Genomic DNA, 23,969 nt, shown 5'->3' with positions numbered 1-23,969 from the left:
ATTTGGTGGCCCTGTAGGCCCACAAGATCTGTTCAGCTCGTTTCCTCTGCCACTGTCAAAAACTGTTCAGAAGATGCCGCCAAACAGGCACCAACCAGCTCAACAATGGGAACATGGAACAAGGCCCATTTGGACTCCTTTATCAGCAAGTGACATTGCTGTTTGGTTTGGAGCTTGGAAGACACTCAAAAGGCACATGAAACAAACTCGCCTGTGTATTTCCTGTTAATGCATGGCTTCGAAAAAAGAAAGAAGGTAGGATAGCACAATATTTTGTGACCTTGCCAGTGAATGCCCCGCCGATTTTAGTTTGAGGGGAGAGAATGAAGAGATAAATTTCCATCATGCCCAGGGGACAAGAAAAACATCGTGAAACAACTAAATACTTAAATATGCATTGAAACACAAAAAAATGTTATTAATATTGGAAAAATCATTGAATAAATCCCGGATTCCTGGTGAAGATGAGCACTTCAGAAAATGGATGAAACCATAGCATTAATTCACGATCAATTTAAATTTATTTGTAGGGGTTATGTCACTTCTATCCCTCCATAGTTGTTGAAATGCGACACTCCTCCAACCAACCACCTGGGGAAATATGCATGCAGGTGGCAGGCTTCTTCGCATAAGACATAGATTAATGTGGTAGTTGTTGACACAAAACGGACAAAAATCATTTATTGAGCGGCATAATTTGATGTACCCACTTTAACTTGCGTTACAATGTCCTGTAATGTACTCCAGCTCCATCAGTGGCGGTAACGAACCAGTAAGATAGTTTACCAAGTACACGAGGAAGACCCATCGTTTGAAGAAGAAGAATTTGAAGGAGAAGAAGAATTTGAAGCAGAACCAACTTCGCAGGAGACGAAATATTGCACATAAGAACCAATCAGCTACGAAGTCACGTAAGCATTCCCTTCTTGAAAATCTACGTTAGATTATTATGTTTTTTAAGATTCCCGATTTCGTATCTGGAAGTAAGATATATGGTTCGTAATTTATATTCATAGAAATTTGCGAGGTAGGGGTATGGCATCAATCGGGGCTGGGCCTGCACATGGTGGCGAATGCATGATTAGAAATTGACCCACAAGGTTAAGTTATAATGTTTTATATCGATAGTCATCATGTTTAATTCACTAAGTATGTATCTCTCCTCAGTGCTCTGTTTACAATATGGTGAGTGGATTAAAAAAATGCATTAATGAATGCACACGCGGGAACGAAATAATATTCATGTGCGGCCGTTTAATTTTAATTTCATACCCGTAACGCAAAACGTTGCCCAGCTATTTGGACCAAACCAACATTTCTTGCTTAGCTCGATAGACTGTCTTTGTAAAATAGCGGCAAATCAAAATTTAACTTAACATTTATTGGGAAACGTTGTTGGCACTGCCAGACCGGAGTTCCTGGTGTTGTAGAAGAGAAGCTTGTCTTATCCAGACAATACTCTTATCATCAGTCACATCTGAGGATGAAGGACAACTGCGTGTGTAAAAATGAGTATGATAAAATGGCATACAGTATGCCTATTGAATAAAATGCAGGGACTTGACAAGTAAATTGAAATCATTTTTTTCCCTAGCATAGACCAATGTCAGTGGAAAGAGTTGGAACAAAAGAATAAAAGAGGATTTAAATGTTGTACATTAAGAAAGTTATGACATTCTAAAAAAAATGGAGGAAACTTTATCCATTGTCACAATGGAGTTGCCTGTGACTGCGTGCCTATTAGGGATGTGAATCTCAGCACTGAGGACGATTCGATACACATCTCGATGCACTACCAGCGATGCGATACTTAAACGATACATGGAATTTTCTGGCGATACGTTTCACTATCTTCACGATGTGATACGACGCGATACACATTTAGTTCAAATCAACGCGATCCGATACGATACAGTGCAATTTGTTGTGATATTGTGCAATTAAACATGATGCAAATACGCAAAGAAAAAAAAGTTAAAAAAAAGATGGAATTCAGTATGGTACTGCAAAAAGTAGACCACTTTATTCCTTATAAACAGTAGAACGTGTAAAACAACTTATTTAAGCCCTTTCACAATTGGGTTTTGTGCAAACAAAATGAAAACAATTTGGCACCTGAGACTCACAGCTGTTGCTGTAGTGTAAACACAAACAGACTACTCACTGAATGTCTTATATGAAATATCCATCTCCATAGGACAGAAAAAAAATACAATTGAAACAATGTGGCCGTCACAGCCTCAAAGCTGCTGTCTGTATTGTAGCATACACAGACCACTCACTGAGTGTCCAAAATGTCCAAAAGCGTCATCCATATATAGTTTTTCCTTGCGCGGTCACAGTGAGTTGCAAGGGGACTCCCAAAATAAGAGGCGATTTTTTTCTGATCCTGACCTGGTTTGCCAAAAGTTTCTCCGGTGTCCAACGAGGAACTGGACGGGGAGGCGGGGGAGGGGGCGGGAGACTTGTCGGTGATGTGGTGCCATCGTTTTAAGTGGTCTGCATATTTGTGGTGCTGCCGTTGTATGGCTTCGTAGTGCGACATTCTTTGCAAATTACGTAGCTTTTATCGATCTTTTCGTCTTTCTTTTCGACACCGTAGTATTTCCAAACATAAGATCTGAATGTTGCGGAAGCATTAAATACAGTAGTTTCCTCGCTGCTGCTTGCGCGAACTTCCATAGTGTTTCGCTAGTTGTGTACTGGACTCTATGTGACGCACGGCTACCGTCCGTATTCAACACAAAACGCAAAACAATGATGGTGCATTCATTGCGCCTAGGAAAGGGCAGATAGGTGAGTTTCACATGAATAAAACGGCGCTTGAATCGGATTTTACAGATACCCACCAATGCATCGTGATGAATCTCGATTTCACCCGTCAATCGCGTCGTACCCAGTGAATGAGCCAATGCACTCGCATCGCGCACGTGCGCATCGATGTATAGATTAATATCGATTATTTTCCACACCCTTAGTGCCTATGCGAAGTGGTGTGCAGCTGTTTTAGGACAAGAGCAAAGAGAAGTATTTTGAGTCGTGATAGGCATAGGGAACAACTATGTGCCATAAAAGCCATTTCTACAGTGCGACCCCCATATTCCTGTTTGTTTGGCTACCAGAGATGATCATACTCTCGAAGGCGACTGGCAGCTTCCCTGTGTCTCCCCCATTCGAGGTTAGGCATTCCAGATTTTGGCATTGTATACATTGGATGTCGTCTGGATAGGTTGGTATCAATATTCCAGCTACCTACTAACACTTTGGGCAATCAAAAACAAGTTATCCCGTCGTACCTGTTTTAAACATGGAAATGCAGCCATCTCGTTACCTCTGCGTCCCGCGTCCTAGACGCACAATTTTCCCGCGGGACGCAGAGTTCCAAATAATGTGCGTTTTGGGGACGCAAGGAAATTTTTCAGTCAAAACAACAACAACAAAAAAACTACGACAGATATACACACACACACACACACACACACACACACACACACACACACACACACACACACACACACACACAGAACAAGGGAGTCCCCAGCAGGAGTACTCTCCAAGGACTCCAAAAAGGGTGGGTAAGCTGAGCTGCTGTTTAGTGCATATGCACACACAACAGTTAGGACCCGTACCCCCCACCCGAAGGCGGAGGGAGGCAACCCTCTCATCCACTGGTGTGAACCCCAATGTACAGGCACTGAGCCTAGAAATTCTGTCCATAAAGGTTATGAACAGAATCGGTGACAAAGGGCAGCCTTGGCAGAGTCCTACCCTCACTGGAAACAATTTCTACTTACCGGCAATGGGAACCAAACTCTGAAATCGGTGGTATAGCCCGTATCAGGGGGTTCGGTACCCCATACCCTCGAAGCACCCCCCACAGAACTCCCCGAGGGACACGGTCAAACGCCTTCTCCAAGTCCACAAAACACATGTAGACTGGTTGGGCGAATTCCCACATACCCTCGAGGACCCTGCTAAGGGTGTAGAGCTGGTCCACTGTTCCACGGCCGGGACGAAAACCACACTGCTCCTCCTCAATCTGAGGCTCGACTTCCTGACGGACCCTCCTCTCCAGCACCCCTGAATAGACCTTACCAGGGAGGCTGAGGAGTGTGATCCCTCTATAGTTGGAACACACCCTCCGGTCCCCCTTTTTAAAAAGAGGGACTACCACCCCGGTCTGCCAATCCAGAGGCACTCACCCTGTTGACCACGCGATGTTGCAGAGGCGTGTCAACCAGGACAGCCCCACAACATCCAGAGCCTTGAGGAACTCCGGGCGGATCTCATCCACCCCTGGGGCCTTGCCACCGAGGAGCTTTTTAACCACATCGGTGACTTCAGCCAGAGAGATAGGAGAGCCCACCTCAGAGTCCCCGGGCTCTGCTTCCTCCAAGGAAGACGTTTTGGTGGAGTTGAGGAGGTCTTCGAAGTACTCTGCCCACCGGTTCACAACGTCCCGAGTCGAAGTCAGCAGCGCCCCATCCCCACTGTACACAGTGTTAGTGGTGCACTGCTTCCCCCTCCTGAGACGTCGTATGGTGGACCAGAATTTCCTCGAAGCCGTCCGGAAGTCGGCTTCCATGGCCTCACCAAACTCTTCCCACGCTCGTGTTTTTGCCTCGGTGACCACCGAAGCCGCGTTCCGCTTGGCCAGTCGATACCCGGCAGCTGCCTCTGGGGTCCCACAGGCCATAAAGGCTCGATAGGACTCCTTCTTCAGCTTGACGGCATCCCTTACTGCTGGTGTCCACCAGCGAGTACGGGTGTTGCCGCGACGACAGGCACCAACCACCTTATGGCCACAACTCAGATTGGCCGCCTCAACAATAGAGGCACGGAACATGGTCCACTCGGGCTCAATGTCCCCCGCCTCCCTCGGAACATGGGAAAAGCTCTGTCGAAGGTGGGAGTTGAAACTCTTTCTGACAGGGGATTCCGCCAGACGCTCCCAACAAACCCTCACAATACGTTTGGGTCTGCCAGGACGGACCGGCATCTTCCCCCACCGTCGGAGCCTACTCACCACCAGGTGGTGATCAGTTGACAGCTCCGCCCCTCTCTTCACCCGAGTGTCCAGAACATGCGGCCGCAAATCCGATGATGCAACTACAAAGTCGATCATCGAACTGCGGCCAAGGGTGTCCTGGTGCCAAGTGCACATATGGACACCCTTATGTTTGAACAAGGTGTTCGTTATGGACAATCCGTGGCGAGCACAGAAGTCCAGTAACAAAACACCACTCGAGTTCTGATCGGGGGGGCCGTTCCTCCCAATCACGCCCCTCCAGGTCTCACTGTCGTTGCCCACGTGAGCATTAAAGTCCCCCAGCAGAACAAGGGAGTCCCCAGCAGGAGTACTCTCCAGCACACCCTCGAAGGACTCCAAAAAGCTGAGCTGCTGTTTGGTGCATATGCACAAAAAACAGTCAGGACCCGTCCACCCACCCGAAGGCTGAGGGAGGCAACCCTCTCATCTACCGGTGTGAACCCCAATGTACAGGCACTGAGCCGGGGGGCAATGAGTATGCCCACACCTGCTCCCTGCGCCTCTCACTGTGAGCAACTCCAGAATGGAAGAGAGGCCAACCCCTCTCGAGAGAACTGGTACCAGAACCCAGGCTGTGTGTGTGGAGGCAAGTCCGACTATATCCAGTCGGAAATTCTCTGCCTCACACACCAGCTCGGGCTCCTTCCCTGCCAGAGAGGTGACATTCCATGTCCCAAGAGCTAGCTTCTGCAGCCGAGGATCGGACCGCCAGGCTCCCCGCCTTTGGCTGCCGCCCAGCTCACATTGCACCCGACCCCTTTGGCCCCTCTCATGGGTGGTGAGCCCATGGGAAAGGGGACCCACGTTGCCTTTTCGGGCTGTGCCCGGCTGGGCCCCATGGGTGTAGGCCCGGCCACCAGGCGCTTGCCAACGAGCCCCACCTCCAGGCCTGGCTCCAGAGGGGGGCCCCGGTGACCTGCGTCCGGGCAAGGGAAACCTAGATCCATTTATTGCAATCATCATTGGGGTCTTTGAGCCGTGCTTTGTCTGGCCCCTCACCTAGAACCCGTTTGCCATGGGTGACCCTGGCATAAAGCCCCAGACAACTTGGCTTCTAGGATCATTGGGACACACAAACCCCTCCACCACGGTAAGGAAGTGAGGAAAGTGAGAGAGTTTATTGGCTGAAAAAGCGTAGCAGGGTTACGGCTGAGTTTGTATGATACATTTTTATTTATTTATTTTTGTCTCAATGTGGTGCTTGAAGGATCATGTTGGCCTGAGCCAAACTCCAGTTTTAAAGTGTGTAACCTCATCAAATTATAAGATAAGATATCCTTTATTTGTCCCACACTGGAGAAATTTACAGCATCCAGCAGCAAGAATGTGGGAAGAAAGAAGAAGAAACAAACACCGTTCAATTAAGGGCAATATAAATACAAAATTGATAAATTGCAGTGCTATTAACAATTGTTTTTCACATCATTAAACTATTATTAGTATTATTATTTTTATTCAGCAGCCTGACAGCAGTCGGTAGGAACGAGCATCGGTATCTCTCCCTCTTGCAGCGTGGGTGTAACAGTCTCTGGCGGAAGGAGCTACCAAGTGCTGTCAGGGTGGGCTGGAGGGGGTGGGAGGGACTGGCCAACATAGCTTTTAGCTTAGTTAGCATCCTTCTGTTGCCCACCTCCTCCAAAGTGTCAAGGGAGCAGCCCAGGACAGAAGTGGCCTTCCTGACCAGTCGCTCCAGCCTCTTTCTGTCCCGAGCCGAGATGCTGCCTGACCAGCAGACAATGCCATAATGAATGGCCAAGACCACCACCGAGTCATAGAAAGTCTTAAGGAGCGACCCCTGAACCCCAAAAGACCTCAGTTTCCTGAGTAGGAAGAGTCTGCTTTGTCCTTTCCTAATCAGGGTGTCCGTGTTTGTAGACCAGTCCAGTTTGTTGTTCGGAAGAACACCTAGGTACTTGTAGGAGGTCACCCTCTCTATGTCCATACCCTGGATGTCATCGGTGCTGGCGAGGACTGTTTCCTGCAGAAATCTACAACCAACTCCTTAGTTTTCCTAGGGTTGATCTGGAGGAGATTCTGCTGGCACCAGTCCACAAAGTCCTTCGTCAGTCCCCTGTACTCCCGATCGCCCCCCTCTGTAATGAGGCCAACAATCGCAGAGTCATCGGAGAACTTCTGAAGGTGGCAATTTGGAGTGGCGTGTCTGAAGTCCGAGGTGTAGAGGATGAACAGTAATGAAGCCAGAACAGTCCCCTGCGGCGCTCCAGTGCTGCAGAGAAGCCTGTCCGACTCACAGCTCTGCAACCTCACGTACTGCGGCCGGTTTGTGAGGTAGTCTATGATCCATTCTGTGAGATGGTGGTCAACTCCGGCGTTCTGCAGTTTGCCTTCCAGTAAGTTGGGCTGGATGGTGTTGAAGGCACTGGAGAAATCAAAGAACATGATTCTCACAGTGCTCCCAGCCTTCTTCAAGTGTGACAGCACTGAGTGGAGGAGGTAGATAATAGCGTCTTCCACGGCAATGCCAGGCTGATAGGCAAACTGCAGCGGGTCCAGTGCCGAGCTCACCAGCAGTCGAAGGTAGGCGAGGACAAGTCTCTCCAGCGTCTTCATCAGGTGAGATGTCAGCGCCACCGGTCTGTAGCTGTTCAGCTCCTTAGGGTGGGGGGGGGTCTTGGGCACTGGGACCAGCAACAAAGTTTTCCACAGCTGTGGAACTCTGCCCAGCTTCAGGCTCAGGTTGAACATGTGCTGGTCAATGTCACACAGCTGGTCAGAACAGGTCGTGAGGAGCCGGGAACTGATCTTGTCTGGACCTGCTGCCTTCCTCACATTTATCTTTCTCAGTTGGTTCCTCACCTGCTCTGTTGTGACGGACAGGCAGGAACCAGGTGACACACTTGGTTGTTGAGAGCTGGTCGAAAGAGGAGGGTTAGGAGAAGAAGTTCTTGTGGGAGTGGTTGCAGTTGGTGTTTGGGGGAAGTGACAGACGACCGGTCGAAACGGCTGAAAAAACGGTTCAGTCCATCTGCCCAGTCCTTGTCCTTCTCAGTCAATGTCTTTGGGCTGTCATGGCCTAAGATGGTTTTCAGGCCCCTCCAGACACCAGTGACATTGCTGGCCTGTAACTGGTCCTCCAATTCCATCCTGTATGTCTTCTTCCCTTCTCTGATCTTTCTTCTCAGCCGAATCTGCACGGCCTTCAGCTCCTCTCTGTTTCTCGACATAAAAGCTCTCTTCTTCTCCTTCAGGAGGGCCTTTATGTCGGGATTAATCCATGAAAAACACTGCACAGTTCTGGTGGGTATGGTGTTCTCCTCACAGAAGTTTATGTAGTCCGTGATGGTGTCAGTGAGTGCATCAAAGTCCTCCCCATGAACCTCGCTGAAGAATTCCCACCTGGTTGTGTCGAAGCAGTCCCGCAGAGCATCTTCAGCTTCCATGGACCATTTCCTGACCATTCTGGTCACAGTTGGCTGTCTGTGCACCAGGGGTTTGTACACGGGCTCGAGAAATACCAAGTTGTGGTCTGCTCTTCCAAGAGGGGAGAGGGGGAGAGGTTTATATGCCTACTTGGTATTGGCATAAAACAAGTCCAAAATTTTATTCTCTAGTGGCACAGGTTACATATTGGGTGAAGGTTGAAAGGGAGGACGACAGAGAGACATGAGATGAGCAGCAGGGCGTTGGGGGACTGTGTTTGCAGCCTGTTCACGACAGTCATCAGGGCATCACACGCTGCATCACCATTAGCCGACGGAGGGACGTACACTGTCACAGCTATGACGTGAGAATTCCCTCGGGAGATAATGGGGCCTCTGAGGCTAATGGCTAGCAGCTCAATGTTCCAGCTGCAGAGTTTGTCTTTGATCGTGATATGCCCCGGATTGCACCATTTGTCGTTCACAAAAACAGCCAGTCCCCCACCTTTTCTCTTTCCACTCCCATCATTCCTGTCTGCACGTATGAGTTGGAAGCCTTCCAACTCGGCATGTGTGTCTGGAGTGATCGCTGTTAGCCATGACTCCGTGAGTAGCATTAGGCTAGCCTCGTGGTACTACCTTTGATGTTGCGATAGCGCCGCCATCTCATCCATGTTGTTGGGGAGCGATCTTATATTCCACATGATGACAGACGGGAGGACATGTCTGTACCTTCTCCTCCTTGTGCGGTGGTCCTTCCCGGCTCGACACCCTCATCTCCTCCTTTTCAACTCGCGCGGGATATCCGGTTTGTCACCGGCCAGTAGCCCGCTTTTAGCCCGCCATCCTAACAGCTGGTCCTTACTGTAAACAATGGAGTTGCGTGTGCTATCGGGATCTCCGTTCACAGGATACCGTATTTTCACGACCATTTGACGCACCGTACGGTTGGGCGCAATCTCATTAATGGGTGCCATTTCTCTATTTTATACATAGACAAACCGCACTGTATTACTGGCCGCAGTTTTAAAGTGGTAAAACATACGCCAGCTTATAAACATACGGTAGCATGCCAAGACATACAGATACAAGCTAAAAACACGTTTTTAAAAAGGCAACAAAAGCAGAACTGAGTTTGCGTGTATTTTATTTAGCCATCGTACAATGTTCTCACGTTTTTCGATCAATCATCACCCAGAAATCCATCAAAGTCCTCAACCTCTGTATCAGAAGCAGAGGACTGCACATCCCAGTTGTCATTGAACGCATCACATGCTAAAGTGTGAGTTGCTATGCATTGCCGAGCGGAAAGAAGGAGCAGCAATAGCAAAGTCAACATTTCTCTCGTGTGAAACTTTCCCACATTTGAAAGTAAAGAACAGAGCTTAACATGGTGGCAGCGCGTGTGTGTGTAGAAAGAATTGAGCAATTGTGCAAGTACCGCAATCCATCAAAAACGCTGCGTTCCCTCTCGTTGTCAGAGTCACTCTCATTGCCATGTGGCTCCACAGAAATGATGCTAACTTTGCCAAAAACTCGAACAACAGTGCAAGCATACGCGTTCGTCCAAGCAGCCATAATCCATTTGCAAATTGTGGCGTAACTCGCCCAGTGCTGCCTCTCACTCTTTGTAAAGTTGTGTTTGCCATCGATCATCCATTGTTCCCATGCCGTTCGCAACTTTACTTTGAACGCCCGGTTGGAGTTCTTTAGTCAAGCCTCCGGGAATAACGGGAAGCTCAGAGTTCATTTGCTTGACTTGGTTTTTCACCGCTGCTGTGAAATGGGCACGCATGCCAAAAGCATAACCGATGGCTTGAAGTTTGAACTGAGCTTCGTAGGCGTGTCTCTTTGTCGAATTTATTTTCGGGGGTTCTTAGAAACCAAAACAGGAGTTGTTTTGCAACAATGCACATTGCCACACTCTACACAGGTGTTGGTACGTGCTTGCGGCATCCCTTTAGCGTCCACTTACACGCCCACCCTTCACCCATTGGCGGACTGCTCCCCAGCATGCCTGTCCTCTCTCACGTACGCCTTCTCTCTTTCTCTCTCTCTCTCTCTCCATGTAGGTATATATACACGCCCACCCTTCCCTGATTGGCCGACTTCTTTCCCGCATGCCTGGCCAGTCACTTCCGCCTTTTCTTTATATAAGCAGCGTGTCGGCTGTCAGTCAGATTTTGGAACTCAGCGCATACAAAAGACGCTCCGCTCCGCACCATAAGGCGTCCTGTCCATTTTGGAGAAAATTTACGACTTTTAATGGCGCCTTATAGTCGTGAAAATACGGTACGTAAAAAGATAAAAGCAAATAAAGGACATGAGCAGAAATGAAGCTGCCTCTCTCCTCCCCGTAGGTTTGGGGTACAAAACCATGCAAAACAATATGGGAAGAAGAAATTAATCAAGTAAAAGGACGAAAATAAACTCAGGGATATGTGCTGCTGGAGAAACAGCCACTCAGTCTATCTGCAAGACGCGTGGTTCCCAATAGAATGCCAGGGAGCACGAGTTTGTTTTGTTCAGGAATAGTTTATCACAATTGCATTTTCCTTTTGACGTTGTCTACATTTGTCTTCCAGCATAATTTTCCATTAATTAGCTCTCCACGGATTCTATTTTGATACACTCTTTCTATATCAATTGAATTTACCATGATTTTGACTTGATGTTTAGTTGGTCTAGTGCCAATAACAATTAACTTTCCTTTTGTTTTTGTTTTTTTGGGGGGGGGTAATTTATGTAAGACCATTTTTTTAACATGTTCAATACACTTTCCACAGTAGTCAGAAGCTGTTTCAGAATTTCTCCAGAGCAGGAGTGTCATCGGCAAATAAGACACTTGTAAGTACCGTATTTTGACGGCTATTCAACGCACCGTACGGTTGGGCGCAGTCTCATTAATGGGTGCCATTTCTGTATTTTACACATAGACGAACCGCACTGTATTACTGGCCGCAGTTTTAAAGTGGTAAAACATACGCCAGCTTATAAACATACGGCATGCATGCGCGCACGCTAAAAACACGTTAGCTTGAAGCATACGGTAGCATGCCAAGACATACAGATACAAGCTAAAAACACGTTTTTAAAAAGGCAAAAAAGCAGAACTGAGTTCGGGTCTATTTTATTTAGCCATCGTACAATGTTCTCACGTTTTCCGATCAATCATCACCCAGAAATCCATCAAAGTCCTCATCCTCTGTATCAGAAGATTTTTCTGGTGTTGGTTTTGTCTGGCTTGTTGTTTTCCTTTGCTGATAGCTCATTTGGGGTATTGTCAGATTGTGTTGTATGTAGTTTTCTTGTTTCTGTCTGTTCTGATGTTATTACGGCTGCACGGTGTTCTGAGTACGGAGAGGGTTTGTGTGCTCTGGGATGTTCTGACGTCAAGAGGCGGTACTTGTCAGTATGTGTGAGCTTCCTGTATATTGTGATTTTTATGCTGCCGTAAAACTGATAGGATGCTTTGAATGCAGTCTACACAATAACAAAAATATATAATAAAAAGAAGATTCACGTAGGCACACAAATCTTTTTTTTCTCTCCCTCCCCACATTTCTGCCGCCACTTGGGACCAGTCCGTGAGCTACTAACCGACCGCCATCGACAGTTGGGCACACCTAGTATAAAATGTCAAACTTAGTGAACCAAAAACCTGCCTCTGTTCAACCTCCATGATTACCAAATCATGTTTTTCTTTAAGACTTAGTCTGTGGTGTATGAAACTTGGAATGAAGCCAAAGTTGAATCACTCTTTGTCTGACTTCTCGACTACGTTGATAATTTTTATGCAAGAGAATCTGTTTTAACTCTCTTTGCTTTTGTTGAATTAAAGTTGTTGTGACTGTAATGCACCTTAATTGTCATCTTAGTCCTGTTTACATGTGTATTGCACTGCATTCATGAAAGATGCTTGCTCGCTGAAGGTTCAAGCATCAGTCTTAAATTTTGAATATTCATCCCTTTTCTCGACAGAATGCCAAAACCAAAGGAACTGCTCTCCTCCACATCTGGAAGCGACTCTGATAGTGATGTAGAAACAAAGGTTTGTTTTTTTGTTACATTTCCTTGTCAATGTAACCCCCTGTATACCCTGAAAGTAATTCCCCAAGATATGTACAGTAAATATTCTCTAGTAAGTAATCATATTTGTGCTGTCCAATCCTTCCTTATAACCGAATTTCCATTTGTGGGAACCGACTACGGTGCATATCCTTTATGAACATGCAAGTATGTGAACAAAAGTTGACAACTAGAGCTGTCTGTTTAGCGCGTTATTATGGGCATTAATTAAAATTAATTTTAACGGAATTAATTTTTTTTCTCGCGAGATTAACGTGGCACACGTCAGAGCGGATGTTGCGTTGTTCTGTAAATAAACCAGAAACAAAACAACAAGCGCTCTGCACAGGTCCACACAAGTTTGTTTTGCCAGACACGGCAGCGAGAGACACTTAAAACGGATACTTAAAGAGTTTATGAATGGAAAGTTTACTTTTAAAAAGTTGCCAGATAGTTCCACTGACAAGACCAAAGTTACCTGGATGTTTTGCGGTAGTAAGCTGAGCTATCATCACAGCACATCGAGTCTGAAATACCACTTCATGGCCAAGCACACAGCTTATGTGAGTACTACGCCCCCTCATCTAAGACAGACAGCTATGGATCATTTCAAAGCGAAGAAAATGGATAACACGACTAAGAACAAATTTGCTGCAGCCATAGCTAAATGTATGGCTACTGCATGCAAGCCTGTCAACATTGTCCACAGCCAGACTCAAGCTGAAATCATTCCCATTGCATCTAACGACTCCACTACGGATTGCCAGCGAGAGCCTCAATTACAAGCTATGAACAGAAATTGTACGTAGCGGAGAAGGCTAAGGTACACCAAGCGGGAGAAGACAGTTTCGTGAGAGAAATAAGAGACTAGGTTGATGAGCCTCTGGTGAATAAAGGGCAGGCATTCTGTTGAGTTCGATGTATGCCACTGACACGATTGTTACTTGCTTGGAACTATTTTGTGTGGAAGGTAACAGTGTTCTGTGTCCATATAAATAATGGGGGTGGAGCTTCTCTGTGTTCATCTGACAGCGACGGTGCACTGAGGCACATCGAGAGTTCAGCGGTGCAGTGGTAGCGACGTCGCGACCACACTTAAAATAAAACGTATCCGGTGTTGTCATCGAACCAAGTGTCGTCATCCGAAATGATGTCTACACAAAACCATCAAGAGACTTCCGCGCAAGAAGGATCAACAGAATCAACATAGCCTGACTGTTGTGTTCAAAGCAAACTTGAGAAAAACGAAGTATGCAACCATGCCTTAAATCCACCATAGGCTAAGTACTAGTTTACCTTAGAGGTGCACTTCATAATTTTATATTGCTCTGTTTTGATTCCCTAAAAAGAGCTGTTCAAGGAGCTGTTGTGTGACAAAATATTTCTTTCACTGTTGATGATGGACAGTAATATTGTGTGAGGGATTATGTGTGAATAACTGCTCCAAGTGAAAAATGTTCATGTAAAATTGAAAATCGAAATTGTTACTTCAGTAAAAAATTGCATTTTGCACATAGAAAACTGATTCAGGATTCCATGTTGATGAGAGCATTAAACTGTGGAAAAAATAGGACAAAAAAATATAAAAGGAAATTCAGAAACGATAAAAAATGCGTGAGTAACCACAATTAATTTTCAGTTAATTTGAGGTGAAATATTTTAATCGTTTGACAGCTCTCGTAACAACGCAAACAACGAAATGCAAAAATATATGCTCCAAACACAGTTTATAACACAAAAACTGCAGTATACTGTGCAGGTTGGTCAGTGTGTGCTTCCCACTGTCACCTGACCTCTGCAACCTTTGCCGGCACGTTTATTGACTATATGCAAAGTACAAGGAATATATCAGAAAAACACTCCCATCCTCATTAACATGACACACCTCTGGACGGCTCATTAGGTCGCCCCTCAGACAAAGCATTCTCTTGGTACCAGCACCAACATCCAAAACTAACCGACACGTGTACATTTTAACAAACAAAACCCAACCACGGAACGCTTTTAAGTCCTCCATGCCCATAGTTGGCGCGATGGAACTCGCCTTCTCTCTAATTAGCGCTCCAGTTAGCGGAAGGTTTTTCGCATGATAATGGGTAAAGCATTCCAGGAAACATTCGTTTCCCGGACTGTCCTTCGAGGCACAAGCAATTTACTCTGAGCAGCTAATCGGGTGCATTCCACTCTATCTTCCACAAATCTAGCGTTCTACACACATAGATATTAACCCTCGTAGTCCACCGTTTGCGATAAATGCAAAATTACTGTATGTCTTTGAATCAAAGGCAAAGGCATTCGGAAAAACACGAGAGAGCTGAAACGTAAGGGGGGGTTCTAAAATGGCTGAAATTTCATGATGTCACCGGCTGATAATTCTCAGGCATTGCAGCAATAATAAAAAAGTTTTTGATTCCGTAATCTTCACAATTTACATATTTTGCACCATAGAGACCCATTACAATTCATATTTTTGAATACATCGTAAACCTAATGTGTAAACATGCATTTCACGCGATTTTTACGTCAATCGTTTTGTTTTCGCTTGGACAGACGTATGCATGCCACATTGTTGGGTCATTCCAATTGTGCAACTTTTAGGTGGCGCCAGAGGATCGCAAATGAGTTTTCCTTTTTGCAGGAGGCTTCAAACCAATGCATTTTACATGAACACTTCCGGTCGGGATTGTTAGTAGGGCTTGGTTGGGACCTCCAGACACAATTTTTTTTTCCTTCTGCAAAAAATAAAGAATAAAAAATCCCAAAGAACTAATAAAAACTATATATGTATGGATGGCACAGATACCTCTGAACATTTTGAGTGTTTGGGAAAAAAAATGTTTGTATAACACAACATACATCATTTCCAAAATTGTCAAACGCGTAACTTTTTGTTTCGAAGGACCCAAGGGTTAAGGTGCCTCTTGGCCAATGGGAGGACAGGATGATGCTAGGTTGTAGCCAATGGCAGTTAATGTTGCGTTCAAGAAACTCTGAGCTGTAAACGAAATAAAAAATTGTTCACTATTCCAGTGTAACTCAAGCTAATACAGTCACTTACATGTCACCGTTTTGGATCCAATGAGAATAAATAGCGTTGCAAACAGAGTAATTCCGTAGTCTCAAGCAGGACTTGCTTGTGTTTGCGCCACTGCGGGCTTCTGTATGGGTTCCGGGTACTGGAACTTCCGTTGTTTTGTATTGATCGGTAATATAATATCATAGTCAGAATTTTAATGCATAGGTTTTTAGTCCAGGTGAGGGAATTTCCATTTGAAAGAAGTCCATAGATGGGAATATTTACTGTATATTAAAGTGTGACCATTACCTTTTTAGGCAAAGAGAAAGAAGTCAAGTACACCAGAGAAACCGGCTAAGAAGCCAAAGACAGGAGAGAGTGTTAAACCTGGCGGGTCTTCCAAAGGCAGCAGTAACACTGGCGACAACATGTTCCAAGTGAGTGCATTCAGCATCTGCAGACATTGCATCCACAAAGGATACAAAAAGTACAGAGGGGACCAAAAATGTAGTTTTTTCATAAGACCCTTTTTTGGCCATGATGATTTCTGTTGGATGAATGGCAAGAGTTGGAAACACTCGTACAATGGAAGTACATTTGATTTTTCTGTCTGGCACTTCACAATGCCCGGCATATAAGAGAGAGATTTCTGTTGACTCAAATTTATTTCAAGAAAATAATACATAGTCGACAAATACAGTGATGAGCTGTGAACATACTTCCTTAATTCTGCCACTACATAAGATGTGGTTGTACATGTATGTGTTAAGATATGTTGATGTGCTTTTTTGTAACAGTCATTTTTATTTCTATTTATTTTATTGTTGTACATTACAATGCAAATGTTCAACGTGTGGGACTGATAGACACCGTGTCTTTTTTAGTTTATGAAAAAAAAGTATATACATTTTTTAAAACTTTGCAGCCTAAATGGTTGCCAGTCATTAATTTCCATCCAAAGCCTCAACTAACTCCTCTCCAGCAGTTTCATTGCACAAACGTCGATCAATAAAATAATTTGATTTTCTCTCTTTCAAAGAATGTTTCATGACCGCTCCTTCGTGTTTTCAGTATGATTATACTGTGCATTGTTCAAGGTGCTGTAAACCTGAGTATAAGCCAAAACTCAAGTCGACAGCTTTTTTTTTTTTCTTAACAGATTGGAAGGATGAGATATGTCTCGGTCCGGGACTTCAAAGGTAAAGTTCTGATCGACATCAGAGAGTACTGGATGAATCCAGATGGTGATATAAAGCCTGGGAAGAAAGGTAAACCCATGAGAGCATACATGCCATTAAATTGTCTTGTCTGGTTCAGTACGACACTTTTCTGCTTCATTAATATCAAAGCTGTGACATGGATAAGGCTTAGGATGATGTGGTCTGCAAGGGGCTTAGTACAGGCAATTGCAAGCTGTCAAATGTGGATGGGTAGACTCGTATGCAAAAAGACTGAGTGCTCCAGTAAAGTTGTGTACAAACATGGCACCTGAATAGTGTTGGTAAGACTTTGTATCCAAAGTACCTAATTGCCTAATTGCAAAGTCCCATGTTGAATCTTCACTGCTCAAATTCAGACAAAACGAACCAAATCTAACTGAAGATACTTCACAATGCAGATGCTTTACGACTCAAAACCTATAGCAGGAGCTTTCTGACCACCTAAAATTACGTTCCAAATAAACCCCAAATCTGCCAACCTTTCTCCAACTAAATTAGATACACGCCCTCCATAATTATTGGAACACCTGGTTAAGATGCGTTCTTCTATGAGCACAATCGACCACACAGGCATACATATGTGTGATTGTGAATATTTGGCTGGCAACCAGTTCAGGGTTTCCCCTGCCTACTGCCCGAAGACAACTGGAATAGACTCCAGTACACCTGTGGCCCTTGTGGGGATAAGCAGATGAGAAATTGAATGGATGGACGGAAGATGGGAGAATACAGAAAGAGGGACCTTCGAACATTCCTCTTTTTGCAATCGCTCTCCATCATCCAGCGACATGGGTCCTCCCCCCTGCGCACTCAATAGCTCACTCCAAAAGTTTTCAATTGGGTTGAGGTCTGGGAATTGAGATGGCCATGGGAGGAGCTTCATTCTGTGTCTGGTTTCTACAATTTTCAGTTTGAGAGTATGCTTCTGCAATTACATTTAATATAGGTAACAGTCTTGTGGAAGTTAGTTTATTGTGTGTTTATTTTAAAACTTACTGGCATCACATATTTAAATATTTTTTTCCTCTCTCTCGCTTTCTCTCTTTTTCAAATCTTACAGGCATCGCCCTGAATCCAGAGCAGTGGAACCAACTGAAGGACCAGATTTCAGAAATCGATGACGCCATTAAGAGTATATAAGCAATCCTTGGAAACTTTGAAAATGTTGGCTAATTCATTTTGTAAAAATCCTGCTATTCTTTTGTAACTGACTTTGATAAAATATTTCATTTGTCACAGTTTAGTGTTAGTGCTGTGGCATTGTTTGTTTTTTGTGTTGTTTTTTTCCCATGCTGAGCTTATAGAGCTGTGTACCTTTTGAACTGTGTAGTAGTGATGATGACGGTAAATGGCAGTTGCTCATCATAGTGTGGCACATTACAGTTCGTAGTAAAACTAAGACAGGTGATTGGAATTCAAGTTTTGCTAATGTGTGAATTCATGTTAATAGTTTGACTGTCACAAGAAGCAAAACTTTTTTTTTAAACTACTCTTTAAATTAAGAGTGATGATTGATACTGTATATATCTGATGATTGAGCTCATTGGGTCAAATCCCTCCAAGCGATTAAATTGGAGGGAAAAAAATTGAAAGAATTGTTCATTGGTAAATTTTATGAACATATAGTGTAGGGCCATACATGACAGTGCACTACTACCCATTATCATTTGGACAGCCATGTCTAAAGTACATTACATCTTGAGGTGATAATATTGAGAAACCAGATTGCCCGGAAAGAACCCATTCCCACACATGTAATCCTGTCACCGTAAGGTATTGAACACATCCAAATTCAGAACCTTCTTGCTGGAAGGCAGAGCTTCTCTGTTGTAGCAAATACAGCACTATAGAGATACACAAGCCCATGAGTCCATGTCAGATATAAACAGACATTTATGTTTGTACGGTTAGTTCTGTGTTGTTATTCTGCGTCTTAAGAATAAATATACCATTGGAAGGCCTCTTGATAACCGTTTTAAGCTGTGACACTTTTGCAAGGAACAGCCCGATCTGACATGAGGAGCGGAATTGAATGTGGGAGTGAGCGTTGTCATCTTAGAGGAAGGAGTTTGGTCCCAGACTGTAGTGCAATGGGGCTGCCATTGCTTGAAGAATCTCATTGCGTAATCTACGGACTAAGACTCCCTTCAATGAAGCTACACCTTGTTTTTCCGGTGAAGGAGATGCCGACCCACACCATCACCCTGCGTTCAAGAAAAGGTGTTTTTGCTCACCATTATACAGCACTTTGAAAGCAACACCGCAGCAAAAAAAATAATATATATATATATATATATATAAGATAAGATAACCTTTATTCGTCCCACACTGGGGAAATTTACATATATATATATATATATATATATACACACACACTTGTTAGGTTGATTGTTTTTAGTTATACATTTGTTGATTATGCCTGCAATGAAGAACGCTTATGCTTTTAATAAAGATGCAAAACAAAACAAGTAATTTAAAACCAAGAAAACATAAAAACAAGGGCAATCTCATGCCATCTTGAAATCAAAGAATAAAATGGGTTTTAGGGTGATTTTTACTGCACAGCAAGAGGACTTATCTAATGTGCAAAGGGAGGTCATTCCATAGTCTGACACCAGCAAAAGAAAAAGCGCTGTCACACCCCCTGAGTTTCCATTTAGACCTCAGTACAGTACCTCCAGTAGCAGCTGGTCAGTTACTTGGCGCATAGAAGGTTGAGAAAGACTATTTACATTTTTTTTTTAACTTAAAATGAACTATAAGCCCGTGGAAAGAGCCCAGAATTTGATTTATGTCCCCCCCACCCCACCCCACCCCTCCAAAGTTAAGAGGTGACCAAGATCGTTTTGAGACAACTGGAGATGTTCTAGGTCAGACTCGAGGACTCCAAAGCAAAGTGCCTGTTCAGTGCCCTTTTACTACAGTTCATATCCCATGAACGTTTTCACATTTTGTGACCTTACAATCACAATCGGGCGGCCCGGTGATCCAGTGGACAGCGCGTCGACCTCACACTCCAGAAATCGTGGGTTCGATCCGGCATTCCTGTGGAGTTTGCATGTTCTGCCTGCGTGAGTTTTCTCCGGGTAGTACGGTTTCCTCCCACATTCCAAAAACAGGCATGGCAGGCTGATTGAAAGATTCCAAATTGTCCCTAGGTGTGAGTGTGAGCGCGGATGATTGTTTGTCTCTGTGTGCCCTGCGATTGGCTGGCAACCGGTTCAGGGTGTCCCCTGCCTACTGCCCGAAGACAGCTGGGCTAGGCTCCAGCACCCCCCCCCCCCCCCCCCCGTGACCCTTGTGAGGATAAAGCGGATTGGAATAGGGATGGATGGATGGACAATCACAATTTTTAATGGACTGTATTTTCTTGAGACTTTTCATGATAGGCCATCACAATACAACATGGAATGTCAATATGAAGTGGAAGGAAAAGGAAATATAATATTCAAACTTTTAGGTGAATACAAGTCTAAGAAATTTTGTGGACATTTATATCGCTGTATCCGCACAAGGGTCGTGGGACGTGCTGGAGTCTATCCCAGCTGTCTTCGGGCAGCAGGTGGGGGACACGCACAAGGGTCGTGGGACGTGCTGGAGTCTATCCCAGCTGTCTTCGGGCAGCAGGTGGGGGACACCCTGAACCGGTTGCCAGCCAATCGCTGAGCACACAGAGACGAACAACGATCCACGCTCAGACTCACACATCGAGACAATTTTGAGTGCTCAATTAGCCTACCATGCATGTTTTTGGAATGTGGGAAGAAATCGGAGTACCACGCAGGCACAGGGAGAACATGCAAACTGCACACAGGAAGGCCGGAACTGGAATCGAATCCGATACCTCTGCACTGTGAGGTCGACTTGCTATACACTGGACCGCCCTCAACAAATACAGTACAGTGCTTAAAATTTGCGTTCCAGTCCCACGCTCCCTCGCATCCGTACGGGCTTTATTGTGAAAGAGTAAAGGGAAGTCTAATGTGTTTCAGTCGCGAGTTTGGATGGCTAGGCGAGACCACGGAAGTATCACTGCAAAGGAATGAAGCCACAATATTGGACGTCTGATTAAATAAAGATGTCTGAATTGCATTTTCTCTTCTATGAGAACCGTGAGTATTTTACCCTCCGTTTCCATTAAGGAGTCGTCTTCCAATGGAGCTACTTATACGTTTGCAGAGGAGAAAGCTAAGCTAGTGCGGACTTGGGTCGCTAACATTTGTTATTTGAGACAGAGACTGGGGCTAACGTTACCTTTCCGAAGAGGTTGGTTAAAATTGGTCGTGGTTTGGTACACGATCATTGCTTTTTCTAATCTTTAGCACCTTACAATTGCAAATGTATTCCAACGAGCTAACAGCACGTAAAGCTAATGCTGGGTCGTTACGTTGAAAAGGAGATGTGCAGCTAGCTGGAATTTCAGAATCGAATTATTGGGAAAAAAATACAGTGGAGAAATGTGACGTTGTTCATGTAGTCGTACCGTTTATGCGTGTGCGCACACATAATACACTTATACTTCACCGATGATGTCATAATGTCGTGATGCACCACTGGAATCTTCAATGAATGAGGTTTTTAACTGTATGTCGTAAAGGGGAGTCTCTAATTTCTGTTTGTATTCGGTCTGAACGATTATAAAACTAACCTAATTGAGATGATTATTTTTTTCCTAAAAATTGGGATGTAATGTTAAATGTGATCGGTGTTTTATTTTCACGGTCTCTTTCAGTTAATTTTAACCAACAGGCGATTAATTCATTTTCATTACAATAAACAATATCAATTCTGTTCTAGATGACATGAAGCTAAGATAAAGGCAAATGAAGCATGAATCAATATGAAAGACTCTGGCCTTCCCTTGTGGAGTTTGCACGTTCTCTGCCATTCCTGCGTGGGTTTTGACTGGGTCAGGGGTCTCAAACTCAATTTATCTCGTGGCCGCTGGAGCTAAGGTCTGGGTGAGGCTGGGCCGCATCAGGTTTATCCAAAAAAAAAAATGCATTTATTAAAAATAGAAACATATATACTGTATTCTTCAATGCTTTTGCTTCTGCTATACCCTGCACTTTTTCAGTAATTTGGTTCAGGTTTTCCACAAGAACATCCCTGATAAAACATTTCACTGTACTCCAATATCATAAATTTTTATTTTTCTACACAAAATAAGAAATGTAAAAAAAGAAATAAACAAATCTAAGAACATAATTTCCGCTGCTACCAGATCGGCTCAGGGTGCCGTGCCTGCATATTACGTCGAGCACGGCACAGTTAGTGATTGGTTGAAGGTCAGAAACCATGGAAAAGTGTTTGTGGTGGCCATTTGGTATTAAATTAATTATATAAAAAATTATAAAGTTTGACAAGTTCAGCTCATGGCTAGCATGGAGCTAGCGCGAATATGGACACATACACATTAAGGGTGTGGAAAATAATCGATATTAATCGATACATCGATGCGCACGTGCGCGATGCGAGTGCATCGGCTCATTGACTGGGTACGACGCGATTGACGGGTGAAATCGAGATTCATCGCGATGCATTGGTAGGTATCGGTAAAATCCGATTCAAGCGCCGTCTTATTCATGTTAGACGTCACCTATCTGCCCTTTCCTAGGGGCAATGAATGCACCATCATTGTTTTGCGTTGTGTGTTGAATACGGACAGTAGCCGTGCGTCACATACAGTCCAGTACACAACTAGCGAAACACTATGGAAGTTCGTGCAAGCAGCAGCGAGGAAACTACTGTATTTAATGCTTCCTTAACATTCAGATCTTATGTTTGGAAATACTATGGCTTCGAAAAGAAAGACGGAAAGATTTATAAAAGCTGCGTAATTTGCAAAGAATGTCGCACTACGGAGCCATACAACGGCAGCACCACAAATATGCAGACCACTTAAAACGATGGCACCACATCACCGACAAGTTTCCCGCCACCTGCCCCGTCTTCCCGTCCAGTTCCTCGTTGGACACCGAGACATTCTTGGCAAACCAGGCCAGGATCAGAAAAAAATCGCCTCTTATTTTGGGGGTCCCCTTGCAGCTCACTGTGACCGCGCAAGGAAAAACTATATATGGATGACTCTTTTGGACATTTCATTTTGACACTCAGTGAGAGTGGTCTGTGTACGCTACAATACACACAGCAGCTTTGAGTCTATGGCTGCCACATTGTTTCAATTGTATTTTTTTTTTTCTGTCCTATGGAGATGGATATTTCATACAAGACACTCAGTGAGTAGTCTGTTTGTGTTTACACTACAGCAACAGCTGTGAGTCTCAGGTGCCAAATTGTTTACATTTTCTTTGCACAAAACCCAATTGTGAAAGGGCTTAAATAAGTTGTTTTACACGTTCTACTGTTTATAAGGAATAAAGTGGTCTACTTTTTGCAATACCATACTGAATTCCATCTGTTTTTAAACTTGTTTTCTTTGCGGATTTGCATCATGTTTAATTGCACAATATCACAACAAATTGCACTGTATCGTATCGGATCGCATTGATTTGAACTAAATGTGTATCGCGTCGTATCACATCGTGAAGACGGTGAAACGTATCGCATCGTGTCGCCAGAAAATTCCATGTATCGTTTAAGTATCGCATCGCTGGTAGTGCATCGAGATGTGTATCGAATCGTCCTCAGTGCTGAGATTCACATCCCTAATACACATACAACTGTGTTTATGTAATAGTGCTAACTCCTTGTTAGCATCCTAGCATTCATTTTCCCCGTTCATGTGTGTGTGTAACATCAGGTCTGGTGCTCGAGAGCACCAGTCTCCAGTGACAGTCACATTAGCATGTTGTTTCTCAGTTTAAATGTGTGTTCAGCAACACTAGTGAAGGCAGCTGTTGCAGGTTGTTTACATCCATGTTTTACACGTGTATTCAAGCGAGTCCAGGGCACCGCGGGCACGCTCATGTTGCCGTTATAGTCCGGGTGCTCTGAAGCTGTCTGCCTTCGAATGAGACAGACCCAACTACTGTATTTAGAACGGAGGTTGTGCTAACACATACAGCATCCATATCAAACTCACGCAGGCCGCACTTACATTAAACTTTCACATCAAGGCGGGGGCCTCATACCAGCGTCCTGTGGGCCTTATTTTGGCCCTTGGGCCGTGGGTTTGCGACAGTGTTCTGTGTACTCTGGTTTCCTCCCACATTCCAAAAACAATTATGACACATCTTAAAAAAACATCTACACATTTCAAAATAGCAGTTTTG

General features: G+C 44.4%; 2 protein-coding genes and 1 long non-coding RNA gene across 5 annotated transcripts in view; 2 read left to right on the top strand and 1 right to left on the bottom strand.

The window, feature by feature from the left end:
- The first annotated feature begins 62 nt into the window (after positions 1 to 62).
- Positions 63 to 18,695, top strand: LOC127602312 (activated RNA polymerase II transcriptional coactivator p15-like). Of its 2 annotated transcripts, XM_052068397.1 has the most exons (7): positions 63 to 255; positions 748 to 911; positions 11,217 to 11,277; positions 12,412 to 12,481; positions 15,832 to 15,951; positions 16,674 to 16,782; positions 17,795 to 18,695. In XM_052068397.1, the coding sequence occupies exons 4-7, from the start codon at positions 12,413 to 12,415 to the stop codon at positions 17,872 to 17,874; spliced, it is 378 nt and encodes a 125-aa protein (XP_051924357.1). In that variant the 5' UTR covers positions 63 to 255; positions 748 to 911; positions 11,217 to 11,277; position 12,412; the 3' UTR covers positions 17,875 to 18,695. The 2 variants fall into 2 exon arrangements, with proteins under 2 accessions (XP_051924357.1, XP_051924356.1); XM_052068396.1 differs by lacking the exons at positions 63 to 255; positions 11,217 to 11,277.
- On the bottom strand, positions 18,032 to 21,209 carry LOC127602345 (uncharacterized). Its single transcript, XR_007962768.1, has 2 exons — positions 20,989 to 21,209; positions 18,032 to 18,938 (listed from the first exon to the last, which is right to left on the bottom strand). It is a non-coding gene; the product is annotated as an uncharacterized LOC127602345 (long non-coding RNA).
- The window catches only part of rabl6b (RAB, member RAS oncogene family-like 6b), a 17,892-nt gene continuing 14,493 nt past the window's right edge, over positions 20,571 to 23,969 (top strand). The window contains exon 1 of one of the 2 annotated variants that reach the window (XM_052068228.1): positions 20,571 to 20,846. The gene's annotated coding sequence lies outside the window, so the exon portion shown is untranslated. The remainder of the gene's footprint in view (positions 20,847 to 23,969) is intronic. The other variant, XM_052068229.1, reaches the window with a different exon arrangement.

This window comes from Hippocampus zosterae, chromosome 6 (assembly GCF_025434085.1).
Source record: "Hippocampus zosterae strain Florida chromosome 6, ASM2543408v3, whole genome shotgun sequence".
Classification (NCBI taxonomy): Eukaryota; Metazoa; Chordata; class Actinopteri; order Syngnathiformes; family Syngnathidae; genus Hippocampus; species Hippocampus zosterae.
This window is presented reverse-complemented; position numbering and strand designations above follow the sequence as displayed.

Excerpts from the sequence above, each read along its gene's own strand:
- LOC127602312 (XM_052068397.1), top strand. The coding sequence starts at position 12,413 with ATGCCAAAACCAAAGGAACTGCTCTCCTCCACATCTGGAAGCGACTCT. Across the intron at positions 12,482-15,831 it reads ATAGTGATGTAGAAACAAAG|GCAAAGAGAAAGAAGTCAAG; the intron begins GTTTGTTTTTTT and ends TTACCTTTTTAG. Across the intron at positions 15,952-16,673 it reads CTGGCGACAACATGTTCCAA|ATTGGAAGGATGAGATATGT; the intron begins GTGAGTGCATTC and ends TTTTCTTAACAG.